We start from the raw sequence: 12,482 nt of genomic DNA on the forward strand, positions 1-12,482 counted from the left end.
GGGTAGAGCAGCTTTCATGTTCACCTTAGCACAAACATTGACTTGTACTGTAACCATCTATTTCTCTTTGTGTCCTGTGTTTTGATATCGGCCCCCCACACAAAGAGCTCATTTCACCCAGTCATGTCTTTTGATATTAGTGAATGCTGCTAGAGCTTTTCAATGATTCCAGCTTCTTGCTTTTCACCCTTACCACCCTATTACTCTGAAGATTTGTAGCCAGGGAGTGTTAAGAGTTTTGTTCCATCTCTGCAAGTAGAATTGGGGCCAGGCCAAATAGGTGCTTGAAAGGCAGAAAGACTCCTACTTGCCAGGACCTATGAAAGAGTGCTTAAGGTGCCCATGATTTTGCTTTGGCCAAAAATGCTTGGGAGCAGAGGAAGGATGAACATCAGTATCCACTGCCAAAACTGTCACTTTGAAGCCTTCTGCCCTCGTGAGCCTTTTACTCCTATATTTGTAGCCTGACCTTTGTTTACTCCTTTCATTCATTCCTTCATTTCCTCATTTCTTTAGCCTAAAGGAAAATGAATGTTTAGGCTGACAATTGTCTCTTTGCCTTCTGTGACCGTATTGCCATCGGTTTTGCAAGCAGACATGTCTAAGTAGATAAAGAGTTTTCTCCCCCTCCGAATCAAACCAGTGACCTGAGTGTCTCACTCTCTAAAAAACACACGAACAAGCCTCTGCTCTAGCAGCCCCGCTCCAGCCTGGACCCTGCCAAGGCCAGCTGCTACACGTGCCAGTGAACATGCTCCCCAAGTGGTGGAAGCAGCTTTGGGCTAACGGGAGCATCCACACAGGGGGCTAGTTCTGGTCTGGACAGGAGATGGGTCCTTCCTCCCGAGACACAGCAAGCGCCACGAAAAGGGGCCCGCGGGCCATTGGGAAGGCAGCCCAGGTGGCTCCCCGCCATCCCCGGCTCTCCCCGCTCCAGGCCCGGCGCTCCCGCGCCAGGCTCCCCCCATCCCGGCCTCCGCTCCCGCCCGCCGGGAGAGCCCGCCCCGGGGGTACGATTGACGGACTGAGCGTTGTTCCAATAGGGCGCCGGCCACGTGCGCAAAGGAACCAATGGGGCTCGGCGGGCGGAGCGGGGGGCGTGTGCAGGCGGCGCAGCGAGCGGCTTGTTGTGCGCGCTGCGGAGCTGTTACCCTCCCGCTGCCCAGGCCCTGCCGGAGCCGCCGCCAGGTGAGGCCGGGTCGGGCGAGGTGTGCGGGTAGGCTGGGGCCAGGCCGGACTTGCCTCCTGCCGGTGGGAGGGCGGGCTACGCTGGGCGCGAGAGCGAGGCTGTGGCCTGGGCCTGCGGGGGAGACCCGGGGCCTGTGTGTGGGGGGAGGGGGAGACCCTGGGCCTGTGTGTGGAGGGGAGACCCTGGGCCTGTGGGCGGGGGGAGACCGGGGCCTGTGTGTGTGGGGAGACCTTGGGCCTGTGTGTACGGGCAGGGGGAGACCCTGGGCCTGCGGGGGCACATCAGACCGGAGCTGGGGCCTGTGGAGGGGAGAAGTGGAGCTGGTTGCAGTGGTATTGTGTGTGCAGGATGCAGGCCCGGGGGAGCGAGTGTGGGCTTGTCTACATCATGGGTTGTGTGTTTTTTTTTTTCTTCTTTTTTTGTTCTCTTTAAATTTCCCACTATTGGTAAGACTAGAGCGACTCCACTGACTAGTGGTCGCGCTGGGTGGGAGTACTAGTGTGGACAGTATCAGAGGGGGAGCCGTGTTAGTCTGGATCTGTAAAAGCAGCAGAGTCCTGTGGCACCTTATAGACTAACAGACGTATTGGAGCACGAACTTTCGTGGGTGAATACCACGAAATATCCCTGTGTGGACAGGGATCCCATGTGCACTCACATTAGCACTGTAAGTTAGACCTGCTCTGAATAAGGTTACCCCACATCGTGTTAAATGCCGGAGACTGTGTGAAACCTTGGCTATATTAGTGCTCCACTCGTGTTACCATCCGTGAGGGTGCTCTGGTGAGAGATTTTTCAAGTAAAGCCGAGTGTATTGACCACCTGTATGTGTAGTGAGCTGGGTGATAGGAAGAATGTGTGCGTGGAGAGTGTGTGTATGTGGATCTGGCCCATGGGGAGAGCGTGTGTTGTATCTGCTTCTGATGCAGGGTGATTGATGATGAAGTGTATGTGTGGAGCGGAGCATGTGTATGATGTTTGGGGGGAGTGTATGTGTGGAAAGGTGTGTTTTGTGCCCTGGTAGAATCAGATGGGGGAATGTTTTGGGTCATGGGGTCTTGGATATGTTGATATTGTGGGGGATAAGGAGGAAGGGGCTTTATCATATAGAGTGTTCTCATTCATTTTTGCTGCCTTTGATGTGGTTGATGACTTAATCCTCTTGATTGTTGTGATATTTTTCTTTTTCTTCCTTATCTTGCACTTTGGATGATGTATTGAATAGATGGGGTGTCATACAATTAGTTAGAGTTGCTGAAAACTTAGTTTCCTTTAAACAGTTTTTCATACTCACCTCTTTCTGTCTGCCATTGTCCTTCAGTTCTCCGTTTTCGCTTCTTCTGTATACTGTCCTCTTTCTGACTTCATCACCACTTATAAATTAATTATCACCCCTATATGCCTATATACTCATGACACTTCCATACCCCCATCCATTCTAGCATACTTAGCTGATGCTGACATCTTGGGTGTCCAGCCACTATCTCAACTTCTGTGTTGGCAGTGCTGGCCTATGCATCCTGCATTCCAGGAATGAGGATGTGTACTGACAATCTACTCAAAACTAGTTACTGGTAAGTAGACCTTCTCATCTTTTCTCCTAATTTCTCTTTTCTGTCTTCATTAATAACTCTACTCTTTCTTGTGTCTCAGTCTGTAATCTTGCTATGACCTTTTATTCTACTCTGCCCCATATTGTCTTTTTGCTAACACCTGTTCCTTCTTTCTTCAAAATTTGTCCTGTATTGACTGCTGAAATGCTTGTTCATATCCTGGTCACTTCTTGCCTTTATTACTGTAATCTCTTGTCTGACCTCTCTTTCTGTTGTTTCTTCTCCTTCCAGTCTGTTTGAAATGCTGCTGCCAAAGTCATCTTTCTTTCTTGTGACTTAATGTTACTGTGATCCTTCCTTGGCTTCCTGTCTCTGAATTCATAAAAGGAGCATAATCCTCATAGAAGGCTCTGCATTGCCATTGACCCCCACCATCTCTGTCTCTTCTCATTATTCACTCTCTGCTTCCTTATCCTTTTGCCTTCTTCAAATCTTTGTAGGCGGAGAAGCGGGGATGCGACATGCTCAGGGGAGGAGGCGGAGGTGAGGTGGTGTGGGAAGCTTGGCTGCCATTGGGTGCAGAGCACCCACCAATTTTTCCCTGGGGCTGCTCCAGCCCCAGAGCACCCACAGAGTCGGCATCTATGGCTACGTTCACTACCGTTGAAGCCCTAGCAATAGGTCATGGTGTTACAGTCGTCTTAGCCTCTAGCAACCCCTAGTGATCACTTCTTGGTCCCTGCGATGGCCTGTTTGTGGCTATGTCTTCTGTGGTCTAGCCCTCCAGCCAGGTCACCTCTTTCCAGTTCTGTCTTCTTCTGGGGTAACAAAAGTACAATGAAAGAATCCACACCATCATCCTAACAAAAGGTCAAATCTTTGTCTCCTTTCCCCATTCCTAGTTTTGTGCCTTCTATCACTTTTACCTTCTATAGCTGCAACATCTTGTCTACATCCGCCAGAAGTCCAACCTCTTTCCTTTAAAACCTCTCTAAGCAGTCCCAGGAACCTTCACCCTCTGTTTCCTGAAGTGATTTTTCCCCCTTTTCTTTGATACCTATGTTGATTGTAAGAATTTCAGGGTAGAGATGTATTATGGAAAAGTTAGTGGCATCATGGTTAAGGTTATGTCAGACATCTGATTTTCATGGGCCCTTACTATCTGAAGCCCTGGAAGTTTATGGGAGTAGCTATTCTGGAATAATTACTCCAGAATAGTTACATTGGTACAAGCCCTGTGTGAGCAGTCTTACTTTGGAATAAGTGTCCACACGGGGGGGTTATACTGAAACAACTATTCCAGAATAGCTATTCTGGTAAACTTCCAAGTGTAAACAAGCCCTAAAAATACAGAACACTCTGAGGCTCCCTCTAATTTTTGAGGGTCTTAGGAACATTAGTATGTGCTGCTGGACACTATATAAATTTTAAAATCCTCTTTTTCAGAAATACATCAGAGTGTCTCCAGTTTTTTTGATCTTTGCAGCTACATGACCTTGGTACCTAGAAACCCCAGACTGCTGACCTCATACGTTCACATCCATATGGGTTCTTATGTCATCGAATGTTGGTGATATATAACTATTTTTAAACTTATTGTTTAACTTACTAACTATGCTGGGAAAAAAACCCAGGAGTTCTTGTGGCACCTTAGAGACTAACAAATTTATTTGGGCATAAGCTTGTGACTGGAGGATAGCTAATGTGATACCAGTTTCTAAAAAAGATTCCAGAAGTGATCCTGGCAATTACAGGCTGATAAGCCTAACTTAAATAACAGAATTACCAGACACCCAGATGAACACAACATGGTTTTTGTAAAGGGAAATCATGCCTCACCAATCTATTAAAATTCTTTGAGGGGGGTCAAACAAACACGTGGACAAGGGTGATCCAGTGGATATAATATACTTGGACTTTCAGAAAGCCTTTGACAAGGTCCTTCACCAAAGGCTCTTAAGCATAGTAAGCAGTCATGGGATAAGAGGGATCCTCTCATTAATCAGTAACTGATTAAAAGACAGAAAGCAAAGGATAGAAATAAATGGTCTGTTTTCAGAATGGGGCGAGGTAAATAGTGGTGTCCCCCAGGGGTCTGTACTGGGACCAGTACTGTTCAGTGTATTCATAAATGATATGGAAAAAGGGGTGAACAATGAGGTGGCAAAATTTGCAGATAATACAAAGCTACTCAAGGTAACTAAAGCCAAAGCTGACTGCGAAGAGTTACAAAAAGATCTCACAAAACTGGGTGACTAGGGAATAAAAAGGCAGATGAAATTCAGTGTTGATAAACGGAAGTGATGCACATTGGAAAACATAATCCCAAGTATACATATAAAATGATGGGGTTTAAATTAGCTGTTACCACCCAGGAAAGATCCTGGAATCATCATAGATAGTTCTGTGAAAACATCCACTCAATGTGCAGCGGTAGTCTAAAAAGTTAACAATGTTATGAACCATTAGTATCAGAGGGGTAGCCGTGTTAGTCTGGATCTGTAAAAGCAGCAAAGAGTCCTGTGGCATCTTATAGACTAACAGACATATTGGAGCATGAGCTTTGGATGCATCTGACGAAGTGGGTATTCACCCACGAAAGCTCATGTTCCAATACATCTGTTAGTCTATAAGGTGCCACAGGACTCTTTGCTGCTTTTATGAACCATTAGGAAAGGGATAGATAATAAGATGGAAAAATCATAATGCCACTATATAAATCCATGGTACACTCACCCTTTGAATACTCTGTGCAGTTCTGGTTACCCTGGTTCAAAAAAAATATCAGAACTGGAAAAGGTACAGAGAAGGGCAGCAAAAATGATTAGGGGGATGGAACAGCTTCCATATGAGGAGAGGTTAAAAAGATTGAGACTTTTCATCTTGGAAAACAGATGACTAAGGGGGGATAGCTAGAGCAGAGGTGGCCAACCTGTGGCTCCAGAGTCACACGCAGCTCTTCAGAAGTTAATATGTGGCTCCTTGTATAGGCACCGACTCGAGCTGGAGCTACAGGTGCCAACTTTCCAATGTGCCCTGCCCCCACTCCACCCCTTCCTGCCCCCTCCCCTGAGCCTGCAGTGCCTTCACTCCTCCTCCCTCCCACCCCAGAGCCTCCTGCATGCCATGAAACAGCTGATCAGGAGGTGCGGGTAGAGAGGGGGAGGCGCTGGTGGGTGGGAGGCGCTGGGGAGCTCATGTGTGGGGCCACTGATGTATCTCTGTGGCTCTTTGGCAATGTACGTTGGTAAATTCTGGCTTCTTCTCAGGCACAGGTTGGCCACCCCTGTGCTAGAGGACTATAAAATCATGAATGGTGCGGAGAAGGTTTATAAGGAAGTGCTGTTTACTCCTTCACATAACACAAGAACCAGGGCTCACCCAGTGAAATTAATAAGTAGCAGGTTTAAAACAAACTTAAGGAAGTGCTACTTCATGCAGTGCACAGTCAACCAGTATAGGGGATGTTGTGAAGGATGTTGTAAGTTTAAAAAATAATTAGATAAGTTCCTGGATGGCTATTACCCAAGATGGTCAGAGATGCAAGCCTATCCTCTGGGTTACCCTAGCCTCTGACTGCCAGAAGTTGGGAGTGGATGGCGCGATGGATCACTCAATAATTACCCTATTCTGTTCATTCTTTCTGAAGCAACTGGCATTGGCCACTATCAGAAGAGAGGACATTGGGTTAGATTGATCACTGGTCTGACACAGTGGTTCTCAACCTTTCCAGACTACTGTACCCCTTTCAGGAGTCTTGATTTGTCATGTGTACCCCAACTACTTGCTTCCAAAATCAGACATAAAAATGCAGAAGTGTCCCAGCACACTATTACTGAAAAATTGCTTACTTTCTTATTTTTGCCACATTGATAAAATAAATCAATTGGAATATAAATATTGTACTTACATTTCAGTGTGATACTTGAGCCTAATCTGAAGCCTGAGCCCCAAGTGGCAGGGCTGAAACATGTAACTTTGCTTTGCTTTTCCTAGTATCTAGCCTAAATCTCTTTCTGTAGGTCAAGCCCAATACTTCTGTGGACATGGAAAACAATTGATCATTGTCCTCTTTATAACCGCCTTTAACATATTCAAAGACTATCAGGTCAACACTTTTTCAAGACTAAACGTCCATTTTTTTTTAAACCCCTCTTCAGAGGTCAGGTATTCTATATACCTTATATCATTTTCATTGCTCTCCTCTGGACTGTCTCCAATTTATCCACATTTTTCCTAATGTGTGGTGCCCAAAACTGGACTCAGTGCTGAGTAAGTGGGACAGTTGCCTCCCGTGTCTTACAACACTCTTGTTAATACACTCCAGAATGATACTCATTTTTTTTTTTTTTGCAGCTTGTTGACTCATATGCAGTTTGTTATCCACTATAACCCCCAGATCCTTTTCAGAAGTATTACTGCCTAGGCAGTTATTTCCCATTTTAAAGTTGTGAATTTTTCTTTTCTTCCTAAGTGTAGTACTTGTCTGTACTGAATTTCATCTTGTTGATTTCTGACCAATTCTCAATTTGTCAAGGTTGTTTTGAATTCTAATTCTGTCCTCCAAAGTTCTTGCAACTTCTTCCAGCTTGGTGTCACCCACAGATTATATATAAGCATACTCTCCTCTCTGTTATGCAAGTAATTACTGAATACTACGAGACCCAAGTCAGACTCCTGTGTGACCTACTAGATATGCCATCCCAGTCTGTCAGCAAATCATTGATAACTGCTCTTTGGGTATGATCCTTCAACCAGTTTTGCACCCACCGTTATAGAGCTTCTTCTAGACCATGTTTCCCTAGTTTGCTTATGAGAATGTTATGTGGGACTGTTAGAAGCCTTTCTAAAATCCAGATATATCATGTCTACATCTTTCCTTCCCTTCCCACCCCCTACCAACAACCAGGGCAGTAATACTATTAGAAAAAGAAATTAGGTTGGTTTGGCTTGTTGTATTCTTGACAAAATCCATGTTGTCTTTTACTTACAACCCTGTTATCCTCTAGGTGCTTACAGATTGATTGTTTAATATTTTGTCCCAGTATCTTTTCAGGTATCCAAGCTAGGCTGACTGATCTATAATTCCCCAGGTCCTCTTCCTTCACCCCTCTTTTTAAAGATAGGTACTACATTTACTCTTCTCCAGTCCTCTGGGACCTCCCTGTCCTCCGTGAGTTCTTAAAGATAATTGGTAATGGTTCCAAGTTGTTTCAGATAGTTTAAGTACCCTAAGGTACATTTCATCCAACCCTGCTGACCTGCATACATAACTTACCTAAATATTTTTTAACCTGTTCTATCCCTATTTTGGCTTGTTCCTTCCTTCTTGTTAATCTTAATTTTGTTAAATATCTGGTCGCAGTTTGCCTTTTTAGTGAAGACTGAAGCAAAATAGTTACACTTCAGCCTTCTTGATGTCTTCTATTATTAGCTCTCCTTTCCTGTTGAGTAGAGAACCTACACTTTCCTTCCTCTCTCTTGTTCCTAATGTATTTTAAAAAACCTCTTCTTAAGGCCTTTTATGTACCTTGCTAGGTGTAATTCCCTTTTTTGTCTTAACCTTTCTGAATTTGTCCTTACATGCTTCTATTATTTTATTCATAGAATAGTAGGACTGGAAGGGACTTTGAAAGGTCATCTAGTCCAGTGCCCTGCATTCATGGCAGGGCTAAGTATTATCTAGACCATCCCTGACTGGTGTTTGTCCAGCCTGCTCTTAAAAATCTCCTACGATGGAGATTCCACAATCTTTCTAGGCAATTTATTCCAGTGCCTAACTACCCTGAGAGGAAGTTTTTTCCGAATGTCCAACTTAAACCGCCCTTGCTGCAATTTAAGTCCATTGATTCTTGTCCTGTTCTCAGAGTTTAACAAGAACAATTTGTCTCCCTCCTCCTTGTAACAGCCTTTTATGTACTTGAAAACTGTTATCATGCCCCCTCAGTCTTCTCTTCTCCAGACTAAACAATCCCAATTTTTTCAATCTTCTGTCATAGGTCATGTTTTCTAGACCTTTAATCATTTTTGTTGCTCTTCTCTGGACTTTCTCCAAATTGTCCACATCTTTCCTGAAATGTGGCGCCTAGAACTGGACACACTACTCCAGTTGAGGCCTAATCAGTGCGGAGTAGAGCGGAAGAATTACTTCTTGTGTCTTGCTTACAACACTCCTGCTAATACATCCCAGAATGATGTTTACTTTTTTTTGCAACAGCATTACACTGTTGACTCATATTTAGCTTTTGGTCCATTATGACCCCCAGATCCCTTTCCGTAGTACTCCTTCCTAGGCAGTCATTTTCCATTTTGTATGTGTGCAACTGATTATTCCTTCCTAAGTGGAGTACTTTGCATTTGTCCTTATTGAATTTCACCTCTTTACTTCAGATCATTTCTCTAGTTTGTCCAGATCAGTTTGAATTTTAATCCTATCCTCCAAAGCACTTGCAACCTCTCCCAGCTTGGTATCATCCACAAACTTTATAAGTGTACTCTCTATTCCATTATCTAAATCACTGATGAAGATATTGAACAGAACTGGACCCAGAACTGATCCCTGCGGGACCCCAGTCAATTTGCCCTTCCAGCTTCTCTGTGAACTGCTGATCATTAATCTCTGGGGATGGTTTTCCAACCAGTTGTGCACCCACCTTTTAGCACCTCCATCTAGGTCGTATTTTCCTATTATTTATGAGAAGGTAATGTGAGACTGTATCAAAAGCCTTACTAAGGTCAAGATATACCACATCTACCTCTTTTTCCCCCTATCCACAAGGCTTGTTACCCTGTCCAAGAAAGCTGTTAGGTTGGTTTGACGCAATTTATTCTTGACAAATCCATGTTGACTGTTACTTACCAACTTCTTATTTTCTAGATGTCTGTAAATTGATTGCTTAATTATTTGCTCCATTATCTTTCTAGGTACTGAAGTTAAGATGACAGGTCTGTATTTCCCCAGGTTGTCCTTATTTCCCTTTTTATAGATTGACACTATATTTTTCTTTTACAGTCCTCTGGAATCTTATCCATATTCTATGACTTTTTGAAGATAATTGTTAATAGCTCAGATACATCCTAGAATACTCAAGGAGATATTTAATCAGGCCCTGGTGACTTGAAGACTTGTTCTTTCCCTATTTTAGCTTCTATCCCACCTCATTTTCACTGGCATTCACTATGATAGATGTTGAGTCTTTTTGGTGAAAACTGAAGCAAAAAAGTCATTTAGCACTTCTGCCACTTCCATATTTTCTGTTGTTTTTTCCCCTTCTCATGGCATAATGGGCCTACCCTGTCCTTGATCTTCCTCTTGCTTTCAGTGTATTTGTAAAATGTTTTCTTCTTACTCTTCTATGTTTCTAGCTAGTTTAATCTCATTTTGTGCCTTGGCCTTTCTAATTTTGTCCCTATGTAGTCGTTTTTTATATATTCATCCTTTGTAATTTGACCTAGTTTCCACTTTTTGTAAGACTCTCTTTTTTGAGTTTTAGATCATTGAAGAGCTTGTGATTAAGCCAAGGTGGTCTCTTACCATACTTCCTATCTTTCCAGTGCAGTGGGATAGTTTTGTCTTGTGCTCTTAATAGTCTGTTTAAAAAATGCCAACTCTTTTGAAGTTACTTACCAGTTCTCTGTTTGGTAAAGTCTGCTTTGTTGAAGTCCACTATCTTTATTCTGATGCTCTCACATTTTCTTTTCCTTATAATGCCTGGTAAGGAGACTAATAGTGCCAGGAACTAGGGGGCAGAATGAGCATTATGTGGTACAAAAATAATGGAAGGGAAGAGCTCCTGTGTGGGACAGTAATCCCGGAGAGAACCCTGCCCCTACTTAGCATGGGGGAAAACAGTGGGAGAAGGGAGGGAAACTACTGCATGGTGTCTATAGGGGATGTGCACATTTCCCCTCCCCCATTGCTTTTCCCTTTTCTTGATACCCCCCCTCAAACAACCATTCTTCATAAAACCCAGGGAAATTACCACCCAAAAAAACGTAAGCAATCTAAACTTATTAAATGTAACCCCTACTGATCCACCCTTAACACCCATGGTTCATGTTTACCTGCTCTGAGTTTTCCTATAAATCACAAAGTACCATGCATCTCTAACACAATATCCACACCAAGTTCTCTCTGTTAATAACACTTGCATGGAATGCACAAGCTGGATTCCAACCTCATGTTTCCCTCATGTGCACATAACACAATAGAATAATTTAGTAAAGAGATGTCTACAAGCTGAAGTTGGAGTTCAGGTTTTGAGGTCCAGTGAGTTTGTAGTGTTGTGTGTACATGTTAGAGGTGCATGATACTGAGTTGTGAATGAGGGTGGGATGTTAAGGAATGACTCCTTAATTGGATATTTCCTTGCTTTCTAATGGGTGAGTTGATACAAAGGCTAAAAGATTCTTTGCTTGTAATCTTACATTATAAAAGGTTTTGAGAATTAATGATACATTAGATGAGTTCTAGTGTCCGATTTGCTGTCTACTTACCCGTAGGTCTTGATCAGCATTGCTGACTTCCAGGTTTCTCCTCTCTATTGGTTGTATTTTAGGTTTATTTGCATTTTTCCAAGCCATGTTTATTTTCTTCCTATGTTTCTAATATTTATAGAGTCTAATGTTAAATCCTGTGATCCTGTATCAGTGATCTCACCTCCCCAGTTCAGAGCTTTGCCACTTAGTAGAATGTTTTTTGTTTCCATGTCTTCAGTCAGCTTTGTGTGTGTGATTTTCAGGCCAGTTAAATAAATTATGAGTAAGATTGTGGGATGCATTGTATCAAAGATGATAGTTAAAATACACCTACCCCAATATAACGCTGTCCTTGGGAGCCAAAAAATGAACCACGTCATATTGAACTTGCTGTGATCCGCTGGAGTGTGCAGCCCCCCCCCCCCCCCGACGCTTTACCGCGTTATATCCAAATTTGTGTTATATTGTGTCACGTTATATCAGGGTAGTGGTGTATGTGTCTTCTGCTTTCTCTTTGTCCATTGATCTGTAGTTTGGGTGGACATTTGGGAAAAGGAGTGGGAAGAGTTGAGTGTATCTAGGCTCTGGAGGGTAGGGGAAGAGAGGAGGAGAGGAATCCATGCCAGGGAGAGAATGGGAGGGCCTGAAGAGAGGATGTGCATGAGGGGGAATTCAGGCCAGGGCACGGGGGGAGAGATGGGATGAAGGAAAAATCACAACTGGTGGAGAATGTGCACATTGCCTCCCAGGAAAGTACTATCAGGGTTGGAGGCAGTGGAGATGGGATTGTTGTGACCATTAAATGTCTTGAATTTGGGCCTGGTGTGAGTTGTGTGTCTTTTTGGGTGATGAGATAGGCTACAGAAGTAACTGTGATTGTTTTACTTAGCTAAGGTGGTATCCCTTAGCTAAGTAAACTACAAACTTCTTCTTACAGTAGTTTTAAAAATAGTAGGGAGAACTTCTTCTGTAGGCTTTGAATAATTTGTGAAAGGAAAGATGAGTTTTTAGCTGAAGGCAATCAGTCTGGCATATCCAGATACTTTCAACATACAAAGGTGGTAGACAGGGTTGTTCATTTGGAATAAGATGAAGAATAAAATGCAGAAAAACAAAATCTCATGTATGTTGGAGACTGCCTAGTGGACATAACTGCAACTTGGTAGAACAACTGTTACAGCTGCCGTGTTAATTAAATGGGAATTCATATTAAAAGTAAACTGTTCAAGGAACACTAAACTTACAAAGTCAAGCACTGAATT

At 43.4% G+C, this 12,482-nt stretch overlaps 1 protein-coding gene across 2 annotated transcripts in view; it reads left to right on the forward strand.

Moving 5' to 3' along the window:
• Positions 1-1,071: 1,071 nt before the first annotated feature.
• Positions 1,072-12,482, forward strand: part of ELAVL1 (ELAV like RNA binding protein 1) — a 96,822-nt gene continuing 85,411 nt past the window's right edge. Inside the window, exon 1 of one of the 2 annotated variants that reach the window (XM_044998591.1) lies at positions 1,072-1,188. In XM_044998591.1, the coding sequence (XP_044854526.1) occupies positions 1,072-1,188 (117 nt within the window). Of the gene's footprint in view, positions 1,189-4,281; positions 4,309-12,482 lie in introns of those variants that run through there. The other variant, XM_044998592.1, reaches the window with a different exon arrangement.

The sequence above is a fragment of the Mauremys mutica genome, chromosome 24 (genome assembly GCF_020497125.1).
Source record: "Mauremys mutica isolate MM-2020 ecotype Southern chromosome 24, ASM2049712v1, whole genome shotgun sequence".
NCBI lineage: Eukaryota > Metazoa > Chordata > Testudines > Geoemydidae > Mauremys > Mauremys mutica.